The sequence below is a fragment of the Nyctibius grandis genome, chromosome 2 (assembly GCF_013368605.1).
Source record: "Nyctibius grandis isolate bNycGra1 chromosome 2, bNycGra1.pri, whole genome shotgun sequence".
Lineage (NCBI taxonomy): Eukaryota > Metazoa > Chordata > Aves > Nyctibiiformes > Nyctibiidae > Nyctibius > Nyctibius grandis.
The window spans coordinates 116,386,831-116,414,542 of record NC_090659.1 but is presented as its reverse complement, the minus strand read 5'-3'; the positions used below and the strand labels follow the sequence as shown (position 1 = coordinate 116,414,542).

The 27,712-nt window shown below is 41.2% G+C and overlaps 1 protein-coding gene across 2 annotated transcripts in view; it reads left to right on the top strand.

The window, feature by feature from the left end:
• FAT3 (FAT atypical cadherin 3) overlaps positions 1-27,712 on the top strand; it is a 346,791-nt gene that overhangs the window by 174,685 nt on the left and 144,394 nt on the right. For both annotated transcript variants that reach the window (XM_068425515.1, XM_068425513.1), the window contains exon 3: positions 26,835-26,896. In XM_068425515.1, coding sequence (XP_068281616.1) covers positions 26,835-26,896 — 62 coding nt within the window. The remainder of the gene's footprint in view (positions 1-26,834; positions 26,897-27,712) is intronic.

The window sequence follows — 27,712 nt, the reverse complement described above, 5'->3', positions numbered from 1 at the left end:
GTGCTGGTGCTCTCCCAGCAACCGTCCGAGCATTCAGCGCCTGCTTCCCCCTCAACGTAATCCCCAGATCTGCCTGCGCTTCCTCCAGACTGTGGAAAATGTGGCTTGGTTTTGTTTTTTTGTGTGTGAAATGAACACCTGGGGTGGGATTGCTCAACCAAATGTGGACCTCTAAAAAGTCAGCATTTCTGAAGCCAGGCTCCATTGGCTGTGAAGGAATGCTCGGGTGGTTACTCTGCTGGAAAGTAATTATTATACACTTAGACAACAGGAAATCTGCTTCTGTTGACTAGTCATGAGGGGCCAGATCCAGAAAATGTCTTGATTGCCTAAAATGACACTTAGTGTTTAGATACCTAAATCTAATATTGCAGTCCCCAAAGCCTTAATTACTTACACACAGCTCTGAGGCCTCTTCAGCTTTTCGGTACATATGCATTAACACTGGATGCTTCCACCACCCCAAGGTCTTGAGATTTTCTTTCCTGGATCACTGTGATCTCAACAGGACTGATCAGCCTGCGTTGTAATTCACGTATAAAAGTGGACGGGCTTGATCCAGGAAGGTTTCTCTGAGTGTAAGGAACACACGTTGACAGGGTTGGGCTCCCTGCACCTTGTCGTTGCCACACTATTTTTGAAGATGGTTATAGGAAGGACAGAGGGGCTCTGTCTTTGATGGATTAATGATGTGTCTACAGCACTTATCCAGGAAGCTTAACATTCTCTCTCTCTAAAGATTCAAGCTGGCATTTCTCCTCTTCCAGGAGAAGAGCGTAGTAGGTAAGAGGCACTATACTGATGACTGCTGTACCCTTTCTTTTTTGCTGGCTCTCAGTGCAAAAAAGAATTAATGATTTTCTTCATAAAAAAGAAAATTTTCATTCTACATTCTCTCAAGGAGAGAAGTAAAGCAAAGCAAGTTTTGCAGAGAGAGCAAGAGGAAAGATGACTTTCCATTGCAGTGTTATGAGCATTTACCTGTTAGGGGATGGTCCAGACCCTCTTCTCTACTGTTGAGGCATCTTTGGTGTTTCTTGCTGAACCACAATTGGAATAAAATGGCTAACATAAAACTGGAGGATTTCCAAGGTGAGATTCTCCACAAACGAGTTCCTAGATTGGTGATCCAGTTTAAGCTTTCTCTCAGAGCCAATAAATTTCAGATATTTTGTTTTACTGTGATGCAGTGCCCATAGGAGGAACAAGGAGGTTTCTGTGTGTTTTCACAGATATGCCTTGAGGTTTGGGTTGGCTATTCTCTGAGAAGATAGCACATAAGGTTTTGGATTCACCCCCCAGACAGAGTCAGGGGCTCAGGACTGGCCACCCCTACTGGTGACTGCTAGTGCTGAGACTTCTGTCATCATGGGTAGATCCACCTTGCTGAACTTGCTGCCTCTCTCCTGTCTACAGCAGCTGGTTTTCCTGAAATTTATAGCAAGTTATATCAAATTAGTATCATTGAGACCTGTATTCCTCTGTTAAATTTTGTCGAAATTACCTAATAAAAGTGACTGAGGGCTTTTATCAGGCAGCACAAAAGCAATTGAGGGCTTTTATCAGGGAGCGCAATCTTGTCATCTTGTTACCTCAGAAAAAAAGGCTAAACTAAGGTATGTTATGAAGTGAATATCAGTCTGCCTCTGGCACTTGGATGTCAACAGGAGGAGGAGGGAGGTGGATTTTACATCTTGGTTTAGTTAATACAGCTAGAATCTACTGAGTTTCATTACCAGTTTTGATTTGATGTGATGATTTGACCCGGCGGTCAAATCCTGTAAATAAAGCAATGCTAGTTTACCTAAATTTCTGTCTGACAGGAGCACTGAATTGTAGCATTATGACCTATTATCTAGCATTACTGTTCAGTGATGGTGTGGGGGAGGAATCTCCTTCCAGATATAATTTATTATTTCTTTGTCTTGCTAAACTCTTTGAGTGACATTCAGACTTCAAGAGAGACAATTATATTGCTTCTCATAATAGACACATCCGTTCGCAGAGCCTTTTAGTAGTACTTAGGATTTCTTGACTGCATTTGTCTTTTATCCATGAAGCTTACTTTCAATGTCACTTCCACTTTGCTGCCGGAGATAATCTCTGGCATCAGACTTTTCCTTTCACTCCCGTACCCCGCTCCCTCTACCTTGATTTTCTCGCAGAATTTGCTGGCGGCTGAGGGGTGTCAGCCGTGGCTGTAGCTGTGGGAGCTGAAGCCTGGTGTGGTTATAAGAACAGTCGGAAGCTCGAAGGCGGCTCGCACCGTTGCAGCCCCCCTTGCTATAGCCCTTGTTGAAACGCCGGTTCACCTGCCCCGTCGCTTAAACCAGTTGTCATCAGTTGGCTGACTTCAGGCTGTTTGACTTCGTGTCTTCCTCTCTCATCAGCTGCTTGATAGCTTACTGATCTGTTTTGTTTGCAGTGTGATAGGTTTGAGCATACTGTATTCTTTATACATGTTTGGTAATTTTCTGTGTCAGTGATGTATACTTTGGGGCTGCTTCAGTCTTTCAAAAACAGGCTTGACACAACATCTCTTTGTCTCGGCATTAGAGCATTCCCAGCCAGTTACTCTATGTACTTGCTTCTGCTTGCTGCTGTTTTAAAAATGTTCTTGAGGGCTTGTGCTGAATGGTTAATTAAATTTTCATTAGGATGCTGGGTCTAATTCTCATCCAAGTTACTATAGCATGAATGGGAAGTGGCCACAGAGGAGTCAGTGGAGCTAAGCTAGTATAAAATTGGAGAATGAGGACTGTTGTCTTCAGTTACGTTATCACGTGGTGAAGAGTTTCCCTACAAAACCTGACATTTTGGAAATAACTTTTTTGTCCAATCACCTTTCCATTGGTTTTGTTACTAAATTTACTGTATTTATATTTAATGCCCCAGAGTCCAATCTTGAGATGTGCTTACCCAACTATAGCTTTTCTCAAACTTGCGTCTCATGTTTTGGACCTGAATCAATTAAGGATTACCTGTAATGTATTCTGCATTATGTGAGGATTAGTAGATCTTCAGAGGGAGGAAGAGAGTAGTCTCTCCTAACCCCTAGTTCTGTCCCATTTGGTTGACCTTTTCAGAGCTCAGTGGCTCTGGTGCAGAGCTGCCCTTACAGGATTCCAAAAGGATTCGCCTTAGGGAAGACCTGCAGAGCAGCTATAACTCAGCCTGTTATCTGTGCCAGTCTGCCTTTTTGCTTCTCTCCACCTTTTCCCTACTGTCCAGGCAGATGCAAATATAATTACAGTTTTGAACAGAGATCCCCAAAGTAGCTTTCAGTGAGCTACTGATTGCTAGATGCGTTGTCCAGCCATGATAGATCCTCACTTTCATAGGTGCAAGCATAAAATATATTAAATCCTCCTGAAAAAAACAAAGAAACTTGCCCATATGGCTACAACTCACCCACTTTTTTTTACGTTCTTGTGTCTGTGTGAGAGAAAGAAAATATTCTGTGCAAAGACTGAAAAACAAGCTTTGTAGATATGAAAGCTTAGAGTCACGTTTGTGTAAATCCTTCTTGTTAGTCCACTGTGTGTGTCGTATTGCACTGAATAACTGCCTTGGTGTCTTTATAGTATTGGTTGTTAATAATGGTTTCTTATATGCTGCTCCAATCCATTTCAGCAAAGATTTATTTTTATAGGAAAATAGATATGGAAAGTTGTGTTCCCAGGTCTGGGGATGGACTTTTGATCACTTCTCTTGATAGTCCAGTCTTTAGTACAAAAAGAGATTGATGGGATACAAAGATACTGTCCACTGTCCACTAAAAACTGATACTGCCAGAAGAAGACATTCACCTCCTAATTTTGCTGTTAGAAGTATACATGTGAAGGTATATTAATGTCATTACCTTTTAATTTTTGTCTGTAAAAGGGATAGCTTAACATCTTCAGAGGAAGAAGTAGATTTCTGTAATAATCCTTTTTGAGGGCAGAATAAATTGAGTTATTCCTCAGCTTAACTAAACAAGCTAAGAGTGCATTAGGAATAAGGAGAACAAAAGATGCCCAAGAATTATCTCGTAAGACCAGATGGGTAAGCAGAAGTGTAGATCTCACATAAACTTATGCTGAGAAAATATCATCTCGTTTGCAAAGAGGCACTGAACAGGGTGCCCGTGAAACTACTGAGAAAAGATGCGCTTGATCCCCAAACTTAAATGATGGATTCTAGTCGACAGCAGCTTTGATTACTCCTTGGAGCTACCCAAGCGAAGGAGAAAGTGATGCAGTTGTCAGCCTGATCACGGACTAACTGGACCCATCATGTTCTGACAGGTATATCAGATACAGATGCTTGTAAAATTTCTTAATAAGACAGTTAGGCAGGTCCGTCTGATCCATCAGCTGCCTCATGTGTAGACAGTCCACCATCACCATTACTTCTCCTTGCTCTCCTCCCATCCTTGTTCAGCAGAGGAGCCTAATATATTCCCCGCAAGACCTATAAAGGTTGGAGCCTCAGAGCTCTGTTATTGCATTCGTTATATTTTCTGTATACAGTTGTGTTCGTATTTTTCTTGTCTGGATTCCCCCTCTTTTCTACCCAAAGAGGAGCAATAGTGTCCTGGTTTTGCAGGGATAAAATTTATAGATTCAAGTTTCTGTTAGATTTTGTTTCAGTTTGTGGCCAACCATGGTGATCAGGGCCATTAGCAGTTAAATCCAGGGCAGCTGACCCAGGATGGCCCACAGGTGTATTCTATAACATTAACATCAAGTTCACTGTAAAAGGGAAAGCTTGCAGGGGAGGGGTGGGGCTCTTTTTGTTCTTCTCCCTTCTTCCCTCTCTCCCTTTGTCCTTCTTTTCAATGATTGCTATCCCTGGAGTGACTTGTCACCACTCTGTGGGCTAAGTATAATTTTGTGTATTTTGTATTAGCATTGATATTGGTTTCCTTATTTTATTAAATACGTTTAAATTTTAACCCATGAGTCTCCCTCCTTTTCCCAGTTCCCTTTCTCAGTTGGGAAAGGGACATTGGGTGATAGAACAACTGGTTATTGTTTAGCCCCGGGTGTGGGCTAAGCAAAGACAAATACTTACAGCTGTTCCGCCCCACTCGGCCCCAATTTACATGCTTCCCAGGTTGTCTAAAGAGCAGCAGCAGCCAGGCTCTCATATTGACTTAATGTCCATAAAGATCACTTAGGGGCCTTCAACTTCTGTATCTCCACTTCCTCTGACAGCTGTGGATTTCCTTCCGTTTTTTCCTTGCCTGCAGACGTGGACACTCTTGTCTGGACCCCTCGCAGCTGGAGTCACAAGCACCCGGTATGAAGAAGTAGCTCTAGCAGTAAGCCTGCTCTTCTGTAGTAGATGTCTTCCAGCTGCAGATAGTCATTCCCTTTGGGCTTTGATCAGTAGCCAGAGATGTCACCGTGTAGTTGTGAAGCATCAGACAAAAAAGCACAACCTTACAGTCAGCAATTAATGGGAGTGACACCATATCTGGTAAAATCTGTACCTGACCTCAGCATGAAAAGAAGAATTTAGCAGATAGGACGGACTCCTAAGAGTTATACCCATGTGCCAAATTTAAACACACAAGTATTATCTATCCTTATTTTAAAGTCATTAGTTAAATTCAGACTGATTATGAAAATAATTCATTATGGAAGAGTTACTTCAGTTTAGGGGCACCCAAAATGAAACGATGAACAGGGATCTGATTTCGGAAGATGCTGTTCTTCAGTCTTCTAAACAGCTGACTTCTTTAAGGTACCTCGATTTGTAGCACCCCAAATTAGAAGTAGTTATTGAAATATGGTTTTGTCCCTTATGCCTAAGTGCATAATAACTCAAATTGTCCTGCTGAGCCTTAACTTCAATTACCTACAATTCCTTCAGGTACAGATTTGTTTGCTTGGCAAGCTGGCTCAGAGGGAGACATTGCCAGCATGCTGATGCACTGCTGCCATTCAAGGCTGTGGTCTTTTCTAGTTTCTGGCAATACTTTGACCTAGATGTTTGTGTGGACTTTGCATGGATGTGGAGGAGAATGGAGCCCTGTGCAGCTCAGCAGATGCAAGCCCTTGTGACCAGTGCTCACTCTTCTTGGCCTTTGGCTCTGATTTGTGAAGGTAGAAACCTCATCAGCACATCAAGTCTTACTCCCATGCTAAGCAGCATGATGAGGTTTGACAAAACAGGCACGGATGACTGATCATGTATCCCTTTGCCACATAGCCAGTGAGTTGGTACGACAGAGCCAAAACTCAAAGTTTGGCTCACATAACTCCAGTATACTGTTCACTGTCTTCTTTTTCAGAGATGCTTTGGGGAGAGGAATTGTCATTTGTCTTTTATGGGTCCAGCATCTACCCAAACTTTGCTCATTTCTGTAAAGTATGTCTTCAATATCAAGATGGTCATGTGTAAAACTGTTCTTCTGAGTGCCAGTTTAAAAAATGGTGATGGCTAAAATGCCACTTTCAAATCAAGTATTGACCATTTGTATAAGCAAGAAATAAATGTTCCAGAAATATATTTCTCAGTTGTTGCTGGAAGTGATACAGATTTTATCCAGTTTCCTAAGTCATGTCTGTAAATGAATCTTACATTCGGTTGCTTGGAGAGGACAGGAAATATATGGTCATATTTTATTTCCATTTAATACAGCACATATCCTTTGGAAAGACGCCATCCCATGCTACGTGCCCTGCACTCCACATGCATGCACAGATGCAGGCATTGTGCAGTGAAGTACAGTAACCAAACTCCTAAGCTACATTTGTTGTAGGAGGGAAAATTTTGGCTATTGATTTCATCAGCATAGAGAGGAGGTCAGCTGTTAAGTCTTTCAACTCGCTCATAAATTGTTTTATTATCCTGTCGTCTTTGTAATACTTGAACAATCATCATTGCTGCAAATTGATGTATTCCTGTATCCTGGGTTTACAACAGAAACAGGAGAAGGGGAGGAAAGGATATGCTGGGAAGTTGGTAAGAGGGAACTAACTTGGAATTGTTCTTGAAATATTTACTGGCTTTCACAGATTTTTTATGGGCTTCAGGAGAGATTTGAATGAGGTGTTAGGTTGAAAACTGAACTGAGAGGCTGCTCCTTATGTAGGGGAAGATGGCATAAAGGAATGAGCTGTTTGACAGCTGGACTTTGACTTGTTATGGATAATTTTTACAGAAGAGTGTGAATCCTCCCCTCCTTTGCCGACTGCTCAAAATATGGGGCTGGGCATGCAGGGGGTCACTGCCCACGTCTCTGTCCCCGTGCTGGGAGCGAGTGGATGGGGACCGTGTGGGTGGCTTCTCCTCCTGCCTCTGAACTCTCAGGGAGCCGGGCCAGAGGGAGCTGTGCCAGGCTGTGTTACTGTCACGGGTCCATGGTGGGTGACTGCCTCAGGCACACAATGGGGAAGCGTGGGGGTAAGTGGGACTCAGGAGTATGTGTCTGAGCCATGGTGCCTCCTGGAGCTCCTCTCCTTGGGGTGCAGGTTGTGTTCAAGTCCTTACTCAGGGCTTGACGTACGGGCACTATCCAGCCTATAAAAAGCAATTAAAACATAGCAAGTAATCCCCCCTGGCAACCCTTGTAGACTTGCAGAAAGAATTCTGCAAATAAATTACTGCTCTTCAACATCAGCTTGTATCCACCTCATAAACCCATTTCTGAGCACAGCATGGGGAAAGAAATAAAATAGCATTCAACCAAAGACTAGAGTTTTGTGTTGTGTTTGTTTTGTTTTGTTTTTTTTTTTACTCTAGAAGCTCAGTTATTTTTACTTAACGAACAACATTATTACCCCTATAACTCTCCCTGTGCTGGCACTGGGGCTGTGCGTCGCCAGTGTCTGACAGCTTGCTAATAATGCAGCGTGGTACGAGCGTGTCCTGTGCCAGCAGCGATTACTGCGAGCAGGCGGCAGCGTGATGACAGCCTTGAGAAGCAGCAAGCGCAATCTTGAGAGGTGACATCGGAGGGAATTTCCCAATTATTGCTGCTTCGTTATGCTTAGGGTGACAGGAAGGTCACACGGCGAGCATGCTCCTGCCCGAAAGGTGCAGGTCCCCTTTTTCAGACTTCTCAGAATAGTCGCTTTATAATTAGGGGATGTGATTAGATTTTATTATAATTTTCAAAAGATAATAAACTATTGACAGCTGAGGTTGCAGGCTGAATTTAGCCATCATCACAACCACAGATGCTTGTGTTTTCACACAAGTAACTGTAGTCATTAAGTCTTCCTGTATAAACAGTTAAACCTCGGGACTAAATTGCCAAAAGAAACCAAGACTTCTGAATACCAGCGTGCTCCTGACCAGGGACTTACTGAATATATCTGAATGGGCAAGGGGAGAGAGGGGAGAAGAGCAAGGAGCGGTGAGGACAGCTTTTTGTGGTGGTGCTGCTAGCCACGAAGGATGGGATTGATCTTATTTAATGTCACTGTTTCAGAGTTAAGGCAGACATGCAGACTTGTCTGCAGGTAGTGGAGAGGGAGCAGCAGTGGAGAGTTGAGCAGCCCTTCCTGTGCCTTTTAGAGCAGAAACCTGGATTACAAGCTTCTACAGGACACCCAGACTGACTTAGCCAAAACTAGACAAGATGGCTTTCATCCTATGTGGTGTTTGGCATCATATCAGTGGAAAAATTAATCCTGTTCCTGTGACAGCATGGTGCTGCCATGGTGTAGCTCTTGTAAAGTTACCAGAAAGGGTTTGGTTTTTTTTCCCCTGTTAGAAGATGTTTTAGTGTAGAGCTATCAAACAACTTCATTTAAGGCTGTATATTCTGATGGTATCATTCCTGTGGAAGGGGCAGTGTGGAGCAAGAACAGAGACACAGTATCTCCTGTGGCTGATGCATCTCTCAGCCTTTGCCTCTTCCCTTAGGGTAGCAGGGCAGGCAAAAAGTGAGCAGTTCCCACTCAGGAGCTGGTGTCGTTGGTGGCTATGTATTGAGAAGGGCAGGAAAATAGATATATCTGCTTGCAGGCCTGAGCACCCACTCATTCAAGGGCTAGATGGGGTCTGACTCACCTCCTTACTCCTTCCAAATTGGACATATTGCACAGTCAGGGGATGACAGTACTACAGAAACCAAATATGTGTAAACCAAGAAACCCTTTCTGCAAGGAGGATTTTCAGTTGGTGGCAAGCCACGAATTTATATGTCACTGTTAAAGCACAGGAGAGCCTGAGTTCTTTCATTTTTTTTCCCATTAAAAAATGCGATATGCAAGCTTGCATTTTTTTTGTGAAAAATCAAAATTAAAAATACGTCTTTACCTTTTTGAGAATAGTAATCCTGGTGCCTTTTCTGTAGCTCCCAGTCCCCTGGGCTGGGCAACCTGCTCAGACAGCTTCCTCTGAACAGCAGTTTTTGTCCCGTTGGGATTCTGGGATACAAGGGCTGTGGGAACTTGGACTGCATCAAGGCATGAAGAGAGACTATTAGACAGCACAGTGGGATGCTCAAATCCAAACTCCTAAATTTAGAGAAAAATATGGAAATTAAAAACACTGTAATGAAGAGGTGTGGGGTTTTTCACAAAAAAAACACCACTGTTGGAAAGCTGAGATTCAGTGAGAAAAGCACTTCATCTGATGCCCAATTTTGTCAAACACACTTGTGAGGGAGCCTATCACTGGTGCTGAGCAGTATAGGAAGGTATTAACTAGCACAGCTTGATGTCAGGTAGGGTCTGGAAAACAGGCCATATAAGATGAAAATGAAAGTAAGGTCACTGAAAGTAGGAACCTAAATTGTTCTTCAGTTATTTTTCTCCATCGTCATGTTGCAGGAACATGCGGGCAAAGTAACATTTTCTTTTTCTCCCTCAAACTGGGAGAAAAGCACTGCAGATGTGGGCGTGGAGTGCTAAATGGGAAGCCCTTGGATACCTGAGGCATCCACAGGGCCTGCAGGAGAGCCACGACTCTCCAGTGCAGTGTCTGGGGACCAGGAGAAGTACCCAAACCCCTAGATGCTTATGTGTGGGCAGCCGAGTTAAACATGTACTGATGAGCCCCTTACCTCGGATGCAGACACCTAAATTTATGTGTCTTTATCTCAAGGTGAGTCCTATCTGATGTTTCACATTTAGAGAATTACTGATTTTTCAATTACAGATCTGCTTCCTGCAAAAGAAAGTTGTATTTGCGTTCCCCTCTTCATCCCTAAGGGAAAAACACAACAACTCCAAAAGGAAATTTTCCATATTTCTGGAAACCTGTTCAATATCTGTGTTGGGTTTGTTAAGTATTTTCCATATTTATAACATATATATTTTAAACCCGATACCTGCCCTTAGTCTATCCTAATGTTGCATAACCCACTCAGACACTTGGGAAAATAGAAGATGGTTGGAAATGAGGAGTCCATGTGTCTAGTCGGTGTCCATGCTACTGCAGTATTTGTAGGCAGGGCTTCAGTCTGTTCCTTGCTCATGCGTTATCTGTGTTTGACCCTGAGCAAGTCTTTTAGCTCCTCTGTGCCTCAGTTCCTCCACTGTCCAACGGCAGCATTCCCACCTGTCTGCATTGGCAGCCCATTTTTTTATGAAATCTCTTTTTTTTTTCTGGACAAGGAATTTCTTGTAGTTTCCCATGAGATTGTTCTAGTCTTATTCAGGGAAAAGAGATAGAGAAACCGGGAGTATGAAGCTAAGCAAAATGTGTATCCATTATCGCGTTGATGGCTTCAGCAGCCCCAGTCTCAGCAGAAAGCGCAACCTGGTTTTCAGTGTTTTGGAGTTAAGTTTAACCCATGGAGGGTGCTTAATGGAGAGAGGGGTTTTTTCTTCTCTCTTTGTCAAGTTCCCTACCATGCAGAGTGCAGTTTCTCCCAGGATGAGTTGACAAATCCTCTGTCCCAAGCAATCTTGATGTATATCCAAACCTCTCTGCAAGTGAGGCCAAGCACTTTGGCAGGTGCCTTTTGCAGCGAGGTGCTCGAGAGCTGACAGCCTGCTGAATGGGCCAGCGCAGAGCCAGGGCTGATTAATGATGCAAACACAGCCCCAAGAAGCCATGCTTGAGCAAACAGGGGTGATGTCAGCCCTAGCAACAGATGGCAAAGCCCCTTCTCCACGGGCTGCTCAAGGGCTCAGAGCTAGTGAATAAAGGACAATAAGGGTAGCACAGGGTTAACCGCCACTTTTATCAGTGTTTTTGTGCTGGCTTAGGTCTTTCACGGGAAAATGTCAGTGGCTGAATTGATTATTTTTTTGTTTTGTTTTGCTGTCTGGATGCAAGAGAAAAGTGGCCACAAGCAACTTTTAGCTCTTGGGGCCTCCTGCTGAAAGGGACATAGTAAACATCCTTCGTGCAAATGTGGCAAAAGCAATTGAAGGTGGAGCTGTTTTATGGAGGTTTCTGATGCTGTTGCAAATTGTTATGGGTCAGTTGCTATTTCTAACATAAACCTCAGCTGCTGAGGGTGGCTGGAAATGTCTGTGTTAATTACTGCTAGGCTGAGGTCTTGTCTGTAGACACAAGTTGGATTGCTTTAACTACACTGGTACCATTAAAGTGGTACAAATACCCTGAAGTGAATGCAGTTGCAGTGGTATAAATGAGCTTGTTTATCTCATAATCTATGCTAGTATAAAGCACCTTTATACACATCTAATTGCACGCACTGGGGGTTGTGCCAGTATAAATGTTTTGGTACAAAAATCAATAACTGGCATGGTTGGAGGCAGCAGGCTGTTTGGGGTCCAGCAGGCTGTTTGGGGTCCGGCAGGCTGGAAGTGCAGCGCTGCAGCGGCTTCCAGACTGAATGCTCAGCTATTTTTGCTTTTAATCCATCATTCTTTTCTTGACCTAGAAATAAAAATTGAATGGAAAGTTGAATTTATCTCAGCGGCAGAAATAGGGGTCACAGGTGCTATCTCCCTCCTTGAACTGCAGTGGCCAGAGGTTGAGGGAACCGTCTGAGCCACAGGACTGGAGAGGTCCCTCCTTGCACAGAGACATGGAAAGGGGCCAGCTGGCAGAGGATCCCAGAGCAATGTCAGTGATGGGAAAAAGAGTGGTGTAGCCTAAAATAAGGGATTCGGGGCTGCTTCACAGCTCCCAGGCAGTTTCTGGGGCTGCTCTAATTTATGCCATAAGGCCATGCTGACAGCCCCAAATTGGGAAGAACCTGGGGTAAGGGACAGTCCTGTTCTGCCTCCCTCATCTCCGTGCTGGGTTTTACCTCTTAGGACACAGAGGGTGGGATTCCCAACTCTGCAGTCATCTGCACCTGAGCTAGTTTTGTAAACTGCCTTTATAGTGACTAGAGAGAGACAGACGCCCCTAAACTGCATTTTATCTCCTCTTAGCTTGGATATCTAAAATAAACCATATAAATCATGCTTAAGAAGTGCCTGCTTCTTTCCTTTGACTGTGCAAGGATGTTTGTCAGCCAGGTAGGATGCAGGTGAGTACAGTGAGTCTTGCCTGTACTGGTTAACCAGGGTTCTGTTCTGGTCCATGGCACCTGCACTAACCCCTGGCTTTGAGAGGGGTTTCGGTGGTGTGGCTGGGGGAATACTTGCTGACTCTTGGAAAAATCCATGTACTAAAAATGCAGTTGAACTTTGTCTTCCTTCCTTTGACTGAGAAAGCAAAATTATTTTCGGGCATAGGGTGTCTTAGTGAACTTTTAATGAACTGTTGCTCATTTCACTTTTTAATGAACTATTGTTCATTATTTTGTTACTTTGCACTGTTGCAGCCTCAGTTCATTTCTGCCTGTTCGTACAAGCATTGCCTTGTCATACCCCAGCTCACTGGCTCCGAGCTCAGTGCAGTGTGCTTGGGGTGGTTTTGGGCTTTAAAGAAGCTGACAGTGATTTCCTTCATCTTAAAATGTTTTAAATACCTAATCTATTTGCCTTTATCTCTGGGTTGTTTTACTTTCTCCAAGCACATCTCAAGTACCTACAACAGGTATAACCTGATCCTTTTGGATCCTACAGGACCAGTTTCTAGACCTAGGGCTGTGCTATTGCTGTAAAAACAATACTGCTAGTAAAATTAATAATTTGGGTGAGTGAGAATGCCTAATTGATCCATCAAGAGTTATACAGCATTAACACTGAAAAGCATTGTCACAGGATCCTGCTATGAAATGCCACTCAGCATCCTGACACGTGAATCCCAAGGAGCAAGCGCTCTGCATGTTTTAAGGAGGTACTGAGTCTTAGCCCTAAACCCCCAGAAACTCATGGTTTCTCCTTGCCCCAAGACTTTGTCATGTATTTGTACATGATTTTTACCCATGTTTACGCATTTTTTATCCCAAGAAGCAGCCTCAAAATTGCTCACATTTTTAAAACACAAACCTGAGAGACTGAAGACAAGAGTTTTAAATGTGCTGCTGCTATAGTTTGCACCAGTCTTCAACATGTAGTTTGATTTTTATAGCTAATATTTCATATCTGTAAAATGGGAGGAATCTGTTTAACCTGTGGAGGAGTTAACCTCATACCTCACACAGGCTTCTGGTGCTGAATTCATTGACATTTATGAAGTACAATGTAATCTTTGTATGCTTGATGTTGTTAAAGAACATGATGTTGAGGCTCTTAGATTTTCCTGGAATTTTTTTTATTATAATTTTTAAGTGCCTGTTGAAAAGTATAAAGTCACTGAGGAATGAGGTTTTATTTCCAACTTGATAAAACATATTGAAAACTGTGGAAAACTTACCTTAGTGTTGTTTTGAGTCCTGTGTCTGAGGCAGTTTTATTCCCTTTAGTACAGAATAAAAAAATTGTAACTGATCTGTAAATCAACCCTTTGATGCAGTAAGACTGCCAGAAACCAAAACTGCTCTGGCTCAAATGATAGACACTTACTCTGGCTGACAACTTATACTTTTAATTGGAAGCTACAGCTTTTGAAATGAATTGGACAGGGTGAAATCATCACAGTCTTAGATGTAGACAATGACAGAAGCCAGTATGTTCAGTTCTCTTCACTGAGGCTTGTAACACACAGAGAAAGCTGCTGATCTTACTTGAAGATATTTGCCCTTCACTGAATAATGAGCTTGCAATCACATTTTGCTGGAATAGGTTCTTTGTACAAACGAAACTTAAATCAGAAGGAAGTTAAATCTCATTTCTTACTCTTCGATCAAAACCTTCATGCTTGAGCACCTTGTAGAGAGGAACATTAGGCTCACATTTCTGTAATCTTATTTGTTATTCAAGATTCGCTCCTGATAGCTTAAGCTACTGACAAAAAAAAAAAAAAACACCCATATAGCCTTAAAAATGGAAAATTGATTCATTTTCACCACTTTGCAAAGCCTTTCATTACAAAGGGGAGCAAAGCAAGTAGAAAAGAACTGCATGCATCCAAAGTCACCAAATCCTTCCACTTGTTCCCAGGGCTCGGACAACAATGCCACTATGAAAATAGCTCTGAGGAGGAAGAGCATGCTGGGTAATGAGATGCAAATGAGCACACCAAGCATCCCACTCTGCCTCAAAGCCTTTGTATCCAGTAGTGCAATAACAACCAGCTTTTGAGTCATGATAGGTTAGCACAGAATAGGTTTCACAATGAGTGTGTGCATTATCGTCGTGGTTCTCCTCAGCTTGTGGTCAGCAGGATAGTTAAACGTGCCATTCATTTTATTGAGAAGTCGCCTAAATTAAAACTAACTCAAGAGTGTCACAGTTAAGTGTAACAAAACTCAGTGTGAGACTTTGTGAAGGGTGAAGGGCATTTTATTTTATTTGACTTGCTCTGCAAGTTGGTTTTACCTACTCACACTCTCATACCCTACACAACAAGGCATGTGTATCCGTGTGCTGTGGCCAAGATGACTTGTGTGGGAAACTGAAATCCTCACTGTGTCTCTTGGGTTGTTCTTGACTGACAAGGAACTGAGTTTTGGACAGGTATTTTAAAACACTTAGGAATTAACAGCTATCTTTGCATCACAATCTTGCTTACTTCTGTCTCTGCAAATCATTGCTCACTTTCTTCATCTCCTCATCTTGGATATCATTAGGGCTATCATCTGTCTTACTCTTAGGATGATGGTATATGTGATGTGCTGTAACATTGTTCCCCACTTCCTGTTACCAGACCACAGGTCTTCTGCTGGCAAGTCATCAATGCTGTGACCTTAAAAGAGCCCTCTGCACAAATGTGAACAGCACATCCCCCAGAGTTCAGCTGCTTGACTGCTGTCAGTCACCTTGGTTTATCAGTTTAGACCATTCTTTTAAACCTGACTGTTGTTTCTTCTGGTGCTTTCACAGACATGTGTTTCCATTCCTACTTTAGCCATACCCATCTTAATATTTCTGATAGGGATCTGTGGAAGAGGGAGGTAGCTAAGGAGACTTGCTTTACTCAGTTGGAAGGACTCAGGAAGCAATAAAGGAGTAGCTTCAGTTGCTCCTTGGGCTCACAGTTCTTCCATGCAGGTCTGGGAGGATCTCAGAACCCCATCTGTGCAACCAGGAGAGAGCACATGTGAGGCCTGGGTCAAGTCACACACATCCCTCTTTCAGGTAGGTGAACATCATTATCTGGGGCCTTCAGAGAGTGAAGAAGTGGGATATGAGGACCTGTACTCTAACCAAGAGTCAAAAGGAGAAGGTAGAAAGTAGAAAGAACATGGAACAGGAGAAGGAGTGTATAAACAGTGATGGAGCAAAACAGCAGAACAGGAACAAAACATCTTCAGGCAGAAGAAACTAAGAAGCAAGTGGTGGTGTTTGTCCCTACAGCTGCAGTACTTCCAGCAGCAGCTTGTCTCAGCCTCTGGATGCTCCTTCATCTTCTATCCCAAAAGCAAGTCCTTGTAGTAGCACCACTCCCTTCTCATTCATTAGGAGATGGCTGGCCCTTGCTCCTCTGTCATCACCTCCATCAGTGGCAAAGGCTTGCTCAATATGCACTGCTTTCAGTCTCCTCTTCTGGTATGCCAGCATTGATGCACATTGACATCCTCCCCCAATGTACATCTCCTCATTCCTCCATCTCCTCTCCACTGTCATCCCAGGTTCTTCCCCAGTCACTCTGGGAGTTATAAATAAATCTGTGCTGTTGTTTAAAAGCAGGCGGCAGGGATGGTGCTTGGGGTGCTGCTGAGACCCCTGACTGAGCAGCTGAACATGGGGTCTGCTTGCCCTTCCTTTGCTCCATCTGCCTGTGCACATGGAAAGAGCTCAGCCTGAGGATCCCACCTCTCACTTGGTGCCAGAGCAAGAGACTGCTCTTTGCAAATAACTGATTCTGCTCCTCTTCCTCGGCTGAAGATTTACCAGTACTCAGGACCCGCTCTGTTGCCTCTCTGCTCTGACAGCTGTTGGCAAGGCTGAGGTACCGGACTGGCTTTGCAGAGAAAAGCAGCTACTGCTCATGTTCTAGTTTTACTGTGCATTTTTACTGTTCTTTATGTGCTGAGCCACTGAAGTGGGGGGTCAGAGCTAATACTATATTTTACCCATTGACAACAATTTAAATAAATCCTTGCATAGAGAAGTGAAAAAAAAAAAAGAAAAGAAAGCAGAAAACCCTAGAAAGCAAAGGAACTCATTTCAGTCTTTAAAGAAATTATTTTCTTTACTTGCTTAACAATAAATTTTCGAAAATACTTAGTGCTGTTATGGCTGAGCTTTGTGAGGTTGTTAGTTAATAATAATATCTTACTCTTACACAATAATATCTTACTCTTACACAAGCCATTTTTTCCTTTATAGATCACAAGGCACTTTAGAAAGAAAGATATCCGTTATCCCAGTTTTATGGGAGGGGAAACTGAAGCACGGAGGCATAAAATGTCTCATCTAAGGTTACAGACCAAGACAGAGGGTGAGCTGGAAACCAAGCAGAGGTGTCTCAGTACAGTTTCTTAGTCAGGAGACCGCCTTGGAAAGGGCAGCGGATCTTGACAGCGCTGAGGTCTGTCTGCGAGTTGCATGTCATGAAACAAGGCCATATATCTTTTCTATGAGGCTTCTTTCTGCAGCTCTGCATTCTGCCTCTGGATCAGGAAGGTCACCTCACCGATGAATCATTTTTTTATTAGAGATGAAGATGAGATTGACTTGACCTGAGGAATCTGCAGTTAACACAAGGCTCTGCTCTCCCAGTGCTGTGGCTTTGCTGAGCTGGAGACAATTGCTGGTAACGAGGGATGAGCACCTTTCTTCTGAGTGCAGTCTGGAGAAAAGCCGGGGTGGTTTTTCTATTGTCAAGAACTGGGTTGCGGGTGTGTGTGTAAAAACGTAAAATCATTTCTCTTTAAAAGGTAATGAGGGTGTCTAGATTAGGAGGAAAAACTGACAGCTGTGCCCTGCGCACCCTCCACACCTCCTCCACGATTGAGAAAGGAAAATGCCAGGACTTCATCACGCTGTGACCTATGCATATGTTACACAAAAGCGTACATTGGAGACTGTTTCATTATTATTTTTTCCTTCATTTTTTATTACATCATAATGAGCCAGAGAAAGAGATCGAACAATAATTCATGATGTATTCAGGCCCAAGGTGCAGACTATTTGCATAACACCTTTCCACTGAAAGTGGCACCAACTACCCCCGCCACGGATGTTATATAAGTCTTCTTTCTTGCAAACAGTGAAATTAATTAGCATAAATTATAACCAGAGTCTAGGTAGGCTCAGTCATCGCTTTTGCAAAATTATGAGGCCTTTGTGCACCAAAAAATTAAAGAAAATTGTGTAATGATTATGTCTGCCGGTTACTAAGCTAGCCACCAGTTATATGTATTTATAGCTATTCCTGCCAGTAATAATTATATGCTAATTATAACCCAGATAGAATTCTGTAATTTCTCTCTGAAAATGAAAGCAATGCAGGGGGATGTTAAAATCTCTGCTGAGGCATCGTATTAGCAATTAGTTTTTTAGGCGGTACTGCACTTTTTAAGGGAAGAAAACAAGTTACAAATGCTGTTTCTATTCTTATGTATTAAGTTAAGCCTAAATAAAGGATTTGAACTTGAAAACCTTCTTATCCCACAGCTGTGAACTTCCGTGTGAAGTGTTTTAGGAGAGCTAAGCCCCTTCATGACAGTCCCTCAAGGGCATTTGCTCAGTTGTTTCAGAGCATCACAACTTAGGCTACGATGACACCATGGAAAAATTGCCCATCAGCACTTTGAGTATTATCAGTCTTTTCATTTAAAAATTGCAGCAATGGATTGCAGACTCTGGGTGTTTGATGGTGGCTCCACTGCCCTGTCCCTGAGGGATCGTTTTTGAGGGAAGGCTTTTTGGAGGTGCAGTTTGAGCACTGGCTTCATCCCACCTGAGTTCAGGCACTTCACTGAGATGCCTGAGGTTATTTAGGGTCCAAAGTGATCACAGTCAGTTGGTGACTTTAGTTTGACACAGGCAGGTTTTCAAACTGTGTTCTGCTGTCCAGAGCTGTTCGGGGTTTGGCTTCTTCTTGGCCAAACCAAACTCACTTCCATCACTATCTTAGCAAATAAGAATAACTATGATAATCTCCATTCCAGAAAAGTAAAAGAATCAGCACCTTAAATTGAACTCCTGTACCAAGTAACTATTGAGGAGTATTATCAGATCTGGAACTTGAACCATACAATTGGGAGATAACCAATAAAATGTCAGTGGTAAAGAGCAGGAAAACAGGGTGAGTAAGTAAGCCTTGCAGTCACAGAACTATTTGTCTGACCTCTGTCATCTGCAAGGCTTTCACACGTATTTTGAAGGGCAGTATAATTAAAAACATGGACATAAATAGAAAATGGGATAAAAATGCTCATGGGTTTTACCAGAAGTAAATCGTATCAGCCTATCTTGATGTCATTGATAAGATAAATGGTGTTCTAAGAAATCCTCTGTGTGTCATCTACGTGGACTTCAGTAATGCATTTGATATGGTTGCACTGCAGAATTTATGAGGTATGAGGACATGGAGATTAATAATAGAGCTGATATGTGCACGTGGGTCTGGCTGAAGAGGAAATAAAAATGATGAGTCTTGAAAGAGGAATTTGCATGCTGAAGGGCACACATTAACAGATTATTTCAAGTACTGGCTAGACAAATGATCCTGTTTGGTGATTTCTTCCATGTTGCTGGCTTCAAAAGTGGGAGTTTGCTCTGATCCAGAGTTAGCAGGCATCATCCAAACAGGAGAGGTTGGGGGGAAAAAAAAAGAAAGAAAGGATCCTTGGGAGTTCGAAGAGTAGAAATCCATTAGTGGAGTAAATGATTCGGTGCATTTGAGGACTAGTAACAAGATTGCTGCTCTCTGCTAGAAGTGCATCCACTGGATGCAGTAGTTAGGCTGCTTTAGTGGGGCTGTGTAGACGTTATCTGGAGTGTGATGTTCAGCCTCTATCCATCAGGCTTAGGAGGGATAAGGACTGGAACTGCAGTGCAGGAGAACCAATGGCAAATTCGTTAGGTGAGAGGAAGCCAAAGGAATTTGGCTTGTTTAGTTGACCAAAATGAAGGTGTAAATTGCCCATAAACACAGTCTGTCTGGAAACCAGGGCTGTCAACCATGCGGTCATGTTCCCAAACAGCCTTTCATGAGGAATATGGGGAATAGAAAACCTGGCCACTTTTAAAATGGAGAGAAATATTTAGGAGAGTGGTGGCTTTGCCTGCAGTTGCTGAGGACTGCGCTGGCTGAGTTTTGAAGGGATGAAAGGGAGTCCCTCCGAGTCCCCTGTTCCACCAGGCTGAACAGACTGGCACACCATATTGTCATTTTAAACAGATTCTGAGAACAAAAAAAGCCAGAATCTGCCTTTAACGGAAAGCATAATCCAAATTCATCATTGAAGTAAATGTTTGCAGTGCATTTTGTGCAGAGTTTTGATATTTTCAGCCATAAGCTGAGGGAATTCTAACAAGAGACAGAAGAGACAACCAAAGAGGAATAAAAAGCTTTTGCTTCAGCTTCTCCTTTGTTTTTTTTTCCCAACATAACCACACATTAGAAAGCGTAACTGTTTTTGAAAGCAATCATTTTTTATACCTAGCTTGTTTAAAAGAGGTCATTTCACTCTCATTGTCACCTCAGGAAAAACAATAAGGCAGCAGTCCTCCACGTAATTGCACAGGCTTGCTGGGTGGGTTCTCTTTATTGTTCAATGAAGTATCATTCATTTAGATCGGAATACACAGAATACAGTCTTTCTAAATTAGAGGTTTACATGTGTAATTATATAAAATGATATGTTTGTTTACATTACCAAGTAAAACGTACATCATTTTCTATCATTTATCTTTGAAATTCAATTTAATTTTGTCAATCTCTAATTTATTGGAGGAGATGAATGTGCTGTTAGAGTGTTTACAACGCCTCTCACTGCCTCTGGGTAATAAAATTACCCTGGTTATTGCTATTCATGTCAACATTTCGGTGGCTAGGAATACATGATAGTTTTACATCCCTGAATATATGGTGGAAACCCTAATGCTATTTAGTGTGGCTGCCCCTTTTTTTTCCCCATCTGAATTTACTGAATTTACTTTCAAAGAGTAGCAGGACAGTTGACAGCTGATGGCTATGTTTCTCAACAGTTGTGTAGTCTTTTCTATGTTCAGTATATGTATGGAAAGGCTATGTTCATACCTTTGTGTGTACTGTTAATAAATATCTGAGATTTCTAGTAAGCTCATCAGTAAACCCATGCATTCCCATATGAATTTCTGCAAATTCAGCCTATGGGCTCTGGTAAACGAGCAGTGAGTATAACCAGTCATTGAATTTATGGAACATTTTTGGAAAAGCAATGTTTGTTTTACTTACTCCTTTTGTCTGTTTAACTTGTTGGCTTAAAAGGCCTATATTTTCAGCAAACAATCCCAAGGTATTTTTCTCCCCAAGCAGAGCTTTCAAGGGTAACTCTACAGAACGTTTCCTTTGATATCTTCATGTGGTATTCTTTCTGTATCCTTGTTCCTTACAGTATTTGAGAAAGGCCAACTGGGAAGCACATCCACTTTGGACTGTGACAAGATAGCATCGGTGTTGCAGGATGTTCAGAGAATCTCGTGGGGCACAAGAATTCTGCCGAGAAAGCTCTCTAATCTTAGATTCTTGTTTCCATTTCAAAATTATTTTCTTTGAAGATGAAGATCAGTATCTTAATGAGGAGAAAGTTTCCCCCAGCAACCAGGGACTAGAAAGCTTCAAGACGAGACCTCGGCTAATCCATCCAGACCATCTCTGTGTGGGTGTGATGTATAAGCCCTGACATATATGGTCCTCTGCTGCCTGGCTGTCCTCATTGAAGACCCTAACACTGCGAGTGGAGAGGGTGTAAAGTATGTACTGCTGTGACTTGCAGCCAGGCAATATATTCTGAGGTTTCAATCAAACCCTGTGTAATAACCTGAAGTCCCTAGTGATACTTCTAACCCATACCCCACTTGCATTTTTTAATGATTTTTTTTATGAATATGCATAACAGGAAAAAAAAAAAAGATTTAATAATGGACAGTGAAACATGCAGTAAATTGTATCCTGTTAGTCTTTTGCCAGGGAAGGGGAAGATGTTGCTTCCCTACTCACCCTCCTGTCTCTATGAAGACACTCAGTCTTCAGCTTAAAACAGAGGAATGTATTGGGCTTCTTTTACTTTAGCCTGCTTGTAACCTGTCATATACTCTTTTCATATTTAATCTAAACAAAGTTTGGAAATGAGAAATTAATAACAGAGTTCTTTAAAATTTCATTTTTAAAAAAATGCATTCTGTATACCATAAAATTTGCAACACTTCCACAGACAGCAGGAAAATATGCTGTCTCTCCATACCAGATTGTGTTACCTTTTAAGCAGTATTTCAGGAAACAGCTCAGGTAAGGTTATCCATCCACCGGTTGGGGGAAAATAATTTAATTTCATAAGGAGAAGGCTATTGAACTCTACTTGGCTTCATAGCTATATTAGGGAAATTCAATATGTGTTAGAAAATAGCCTGTGGCAAACTGATCTTTGGTCCCTAAGTGCCATAGTATTGAAAAATATGTGAATTTCTTCTAAGCCAAAGGTCAGTTTAGTTCACTATCACACCTACAGCCGTGGGCTGATCTGGATGTGTAGAGAATAAGCATCAGAAGAAGCAAACCCACAGCAATGTTTCCCTCTGTGTATGATTGTTCAAGCGATTCAGCACTTAGAGATTTTCTCTGCCATAGCCTTTGCATTTAACAGCCCTTAGTGAATTTTTCTTCCGTGGCTCTCTAAGACCATGAATTAACTTGTTTCTGACACAAATATTTCAAATAATGCATGTATATTGAAAGAATGAACATTGGTAAACCTCAGAGCTAAATATACCTCTGTAAATATGTGTGCTTTAGGATAGTTTTTAAGATTCATCTCACTGGGAATATGTAAAATGTCACATGCATACACAGACATACTCAAGTATTTGACTGTATGTACAGTATATATGTATGGTTGTACAGCATGATCTACCAACTTAAGCACACACAGACATGCAGAATTTTTATTTGAATGAGGACCCTTCTGTGAAACGAGAGAGCTACCTAAAGGCTGAGCATGGATTATTCAGTTGGAAAATCCTAATTGGCAGTTGGCCGCTCTAATTAAAGCATTGAAGGCAGAGTTAGCAGGCAAGTTCACATTTGTCAGGTGCCATCACCCTTTTTGACTGCAAGAACAGAGGTAGCGAATGCCTTGAGTTTTCCAAAATAGAAAGTGTTAAGAAAACAAAGAAACACTTAACTTTTCCAGTGTATAAATCAAGGCTTATGTGCATAGTCTACTCTGGCTGACTAGTTGATAATTTATGAAATTTATAAAATAGTGTTGTCCAATAAATACATGATCCTTAGATGACAATTTGCGCTAGTGTAGTTTTGGCGTTATTTCCCTCATCTTCGGTTATCACCTTCACTTTGATCAGGACCTCTTCTTTCTTCTGTGTTGCTATGGCTGCACCTAAGCTGTAAGGCAGGTCTGCCTTGTTGCCCACCCCACATCTACGGTTCTCCCGTCCAGATTATAAGGTGATGGGGTGAAGAGCACTGCTATTTCTTCTCCGTGCACATGATGAGTTTTCTTTTAGAGGGGAACAATGCAGGAGAGGATGATAATCAGTGAGGTGTTGGAAGGATTTTCCCCAGTTGTCAGCTGGGACTTGTCACCATGTCCTGCAGTATAATGGGACATGTTGTGTGGAGTGAGCTTATTCACCTTCGAGCATTTCCAAACTCTATAACAGGAGGAGAATAATAATTGTTCATTTATTAGGGTGGGAAAAATACTCCAAAAGCAAAAGTAACAGGTGTTGTAGAAAAGCAAGTTATATAAGAACATATAGTTATCTCCAAGCTGAAATATTGGGTCAAGCAATATTTTGGAGTTTCACAAAACAGTTCATTTATGTGGCCTGAGGAACAGATGTGCCAGGATGCACAGAGAGATGTTTTAACTCAGGAAGTCAAAGAGAAGTATGAAATGCTGGGAACAGATTCACATAACCTTGCTTGTTGGCTGATTGTTTTATTGTAAATAACTTTTCCATCAGATCCAGTTTTCCTCTTCACTTTCATGGCTGTTCTTAAAGAATCATCACAGTTATAAATATCTCCTGCCCTTAGAAGGACCATGATGTTTCCCTGGAAATTTGAGAGAAACCATTTGAGAGGTGTGCTATGACTTTTGAAGCTTGTTAGTGTTTTTGACTATTTTGTGATAAATGCGTGCTGTATTTCCCAGCTGGCTTTGGACAGTTGTCCAGGTGACTGTGTCTAGAAGAGCTAAGGCACATACTGAAGATAGAAAAAAAGAAAGGGTCATTTTTTGTCATTGTCCCCCTATGACTTTATATCATAATCAGCAGTGCAGCCCGATATCATTTCTTTGGGTTTATTTTCTCTGTGAGTTATTTTCTGTAGGTAATGCATTTACACCATAACAGAGTATGATGATTTAATACAGTTAGAGAAGAACTAAAACTGGGATATATTCTCTTGTGCAAAGCCAAGTTTCTCTCAGATGCCCCCGTAGCTCAAAAATAAAGTTCTACATCCTGCTAATATTACTATTATTATGTATCTATGGCATGGAGTACTGAATACAGGAGGGAGGTACACAGCAAGGTTTTCATAAAACCCATGAAATTAGTTTCTTTGAGACTGGAGTGGTAAAGCTGTGGGTAGTCTAGACATAACTGGAATATATTCCTTATTTTCAGTTTTGATGATTGGTCTTAAACAGAATTCTTTGAAATACAGTTTTATAATCTGAAAGGACCAGATTCACGTCCGTACTAATACGTGACCATGATTAAATAAATATTAACATCAGGTAGTTGAGATATGATTTTATGTATAGTCATATTTTAAACAGTAGTGTTGTGTTGTGTGATCTATCAGTGACTTCAAGAATGTATGTGGAAGTGAGCAGGCAGGAGACTGCAGTGGGGCCACCAAGAGTGTCAGATGGGGGAGTCCTTCAGAGAACAGGAATGGAAACTAGTGACCCCACAGCTGCACACACAAATGACCAATTATTTCTATAGATTATTGTAACAGCCTAATGAAACTGCCCAGAACTGGCAGTTGTATGTAGAGCTGTCTGCAAAGCAAAACCAACTACTTGTGCTAGCACCATACTTCAGGATCAGGTCTGCAGGACTGATGGTGATGGTCTGGTAACCTGCCCTTTAAGACCAGCTGTTAAGTCTGGGTGCTAAATCTGTTAGGATTCGATATGTTTAAAATATAGGCAGTTCTGTCATAGAGACTTGCCATATGTTCATACACCTCTTTTAGAAGGAAATTCAGGTCTGAAGGCACTCTGACCATTATTGCAGTCCAAAATGCTCTATATTGAAAAAAGGAAAACCAAAAAAAAACACTTTAGTGATAACAGTAGTTTTCTGAGGAGGAGCAATAGTAGTAGTAGTAATAGTAGTAGTAGTAGTAGTAGCAGTTTCAGTTTTAACAATGAAAAACAAGTACTATCCATTCTGACGGTGATACTCAGTTTCAGATGTTAGCTTCTTGGTCTTCAAAAGAAGTGTGAATTCCTCTGCCTGAAGAAGGTGATGAGGATAGAGACCTTCTATAATATACAACTAGACATTTCTTATTTAAGAAAAAACTAGGTGGAGTTCATAATGGAACTTCCATTAGGAAGGAAGAAAGTGGAAGATGATATAAAAATGATCATATTCCTTACTGTGGTTAGATTGTGCTTCATAAATACCCATAGTAACCATGCATGTGATAAACAGGGATATTTTAAATTTGAAATTTTTACTTTATCAATTTATTGAGGCTGAACTTTTTCATAATTAGGAACTTCTTCCTTGTATTTTTGCATTATCTCTAGACACGGGGATATCTTGTGTGAATGACACCAATTTGTCATCTGTGCTGTCATGTCTGTTTAAACTCATGCAGTGAGTAGATGTATCCCATATGGTGTAACTGTTTTGAATACTTACAATTGATCGATGCAGGCAATACTGGTTGTTTTTACTTTTCAGCCTTTTGCCAGCACCAGGCTTTTCTATGCAATTGTAATGATCCACTCTGGTTTCTGTGACCTCCCCTTGGGTGTTGCTTCTGCGGTCTAATAGATCTGATAATGCGTCTGAAATATTGGAAGCAGAGTGGACTTTCCTTTGTTCGTTTCATCCCATTATTTCAAGTGATATTTCCTCCCCTCTTACCAAAATAAATGAAGTGATTCCTCCAAGGAGAAGGTGGCAGTGTATGAGGAGCTGTAGCTGTAGCAGGTTTCTGGGACTAGAGGTGTTACATAGATGTAAGATGTCGCTGCTGGTTTTTTTTGAAGAATTCAGGGTCATCATGGATTTGCGTTTAGATGTTTGGCTGGTATGATTAAATAAATAAGTATTAAAGGTAATCCAGGGAATATTTATTTTCCTGTCTTTCTTGGTAATCTTACAGATGAGGAATTCTTGAGAACTACTTTGTCCACTGGCATTGTCTCCAAAGACGTCTTTATCTATAGGAAAAGTTAGTGCCTTTACACTCGTCAGAATCTATCACAAAACAAGCACATGATGCATTTTTCTATCCAAGGAAGTGTTTTGTATGAGGGAAAACTCAAATCTGCCCTTTAAATCTCTAGACAGAAAAAAATTCAAACTAAGCTATGTTCACAGAAGATACAAATTGCTTTTCTTGAGAGAACTTTGGAAGTGTTTCATTTTCTCTCCGTGGTATAAATCTCACAAGAGGTTAATCATTTGTGAAAGTACATTGCTTTAAAAAAAGATATCTTGATCATTCTCATGTAAAAGGGTACTTTATTTTAAAGACTCAATTTGAGCATGGAACAAATTGATGAAATTGTAGTACAAAACCTTTAATGCATTAGAATGATTACATTTGGAAATCATTATGTATACAAGTAGTTATTACAGAAATAACCTTCTTTGTCAAGTATTCTTGGTGTGGAAGTAATCAGCATCCTATCCCATTAATTGTTTGAGAACTCTGAAATCTCTAATGAGGTTTTTTACGGAAGGATTTCAGTCAAATGCAAATGATTCATTGAAGCACTTAATCATAAGACAAATAGTGATTCTTTAGTAAGGTTTTTTTATTCACTGTAATAAATGTAGCATGTTAACTGTAGATACACAGCTAACTTTTTCAGTTACTTTTCTCACAGCATTTTTCTTTAAAGATTCATTGTTAGTCAGAAAGTCATAATGGCCGCACTGTGAAAGAAAATGCTTGACAGATGTCAAGAAATCTGTGTCTCATATAGCTTCAAATAGATTTTTTCCCTTTGAGTGTTTGAATTTATTTCTTCTGGTCGATAGAGACATATATTTTTCAACAGGTATTGACAATCAAATATCATCCTTTTTTCACAGGTCTGATTACAACAACGTCAAGAAAATTGGATCGAGAACAGCAAGCAGAGCACTTTTTGGAGGTAAGATTAAGTGGAAAATACATGTTAAAAGGTTAACTGATTTTTGTAGTTTAAAATCACTTTTTCCTGTTCCAGGAGAGTGGTATTCTCCCTTCTCTGGATGTATGACAGACTCGCACAAAGCTGGGAATTGCCTGATTATACAGAAGAAATAATACATTTTGCAATTCACCAGCACAGGAAAAAATTGGACAACTATGCACATTTGTTTTCCACCTCTAATCTGCTTCAGCTAAATCTTTTATTGTAGCCCTTAAATTTTATTTGTGACAGAAGTTTAGAGTATTCAGAGCAAAATATTATTTTTTTTTTAAATTGGTGGAATCACCCCTACCCTGCTAAGATTTTCAGTCTCTCAGGTTAAACATGTTTAAAGTTTTGCATCTCAGATCTAACATACAAACTCTTCTTTTGGAAGAAAGCAAACTTGGACCTTACTCACATTTGCTACATCATCAGAATCAATGAATAATTTCTTAACTTTGACTTATTGGGACTATCAACGACAATTTTCAAGTAAAAAAAATTATCCTCTGAAAAGCGTGTCTACACCATTCCCTCAGCCTAAATTTAGATGAATGTTTCTCTTTGTAAGTAGTTCACATATGTTAGATATGGAGTGATAGACTTGTAAACTACTGGTTTTACCACATGTGTTTTCTTTCACATTGCTGTGCACCATGCTGTGTTTTCTTTCCTTTGGGTACAAGATCCTTGACTCTGTTCTCTTGTCTATTTGTGAAATAAGGAATTCTTGATTCGTGTTGGTACAAGTGAAAAAGAACCATATTGTCCCACATAATCAATAATTCCTAC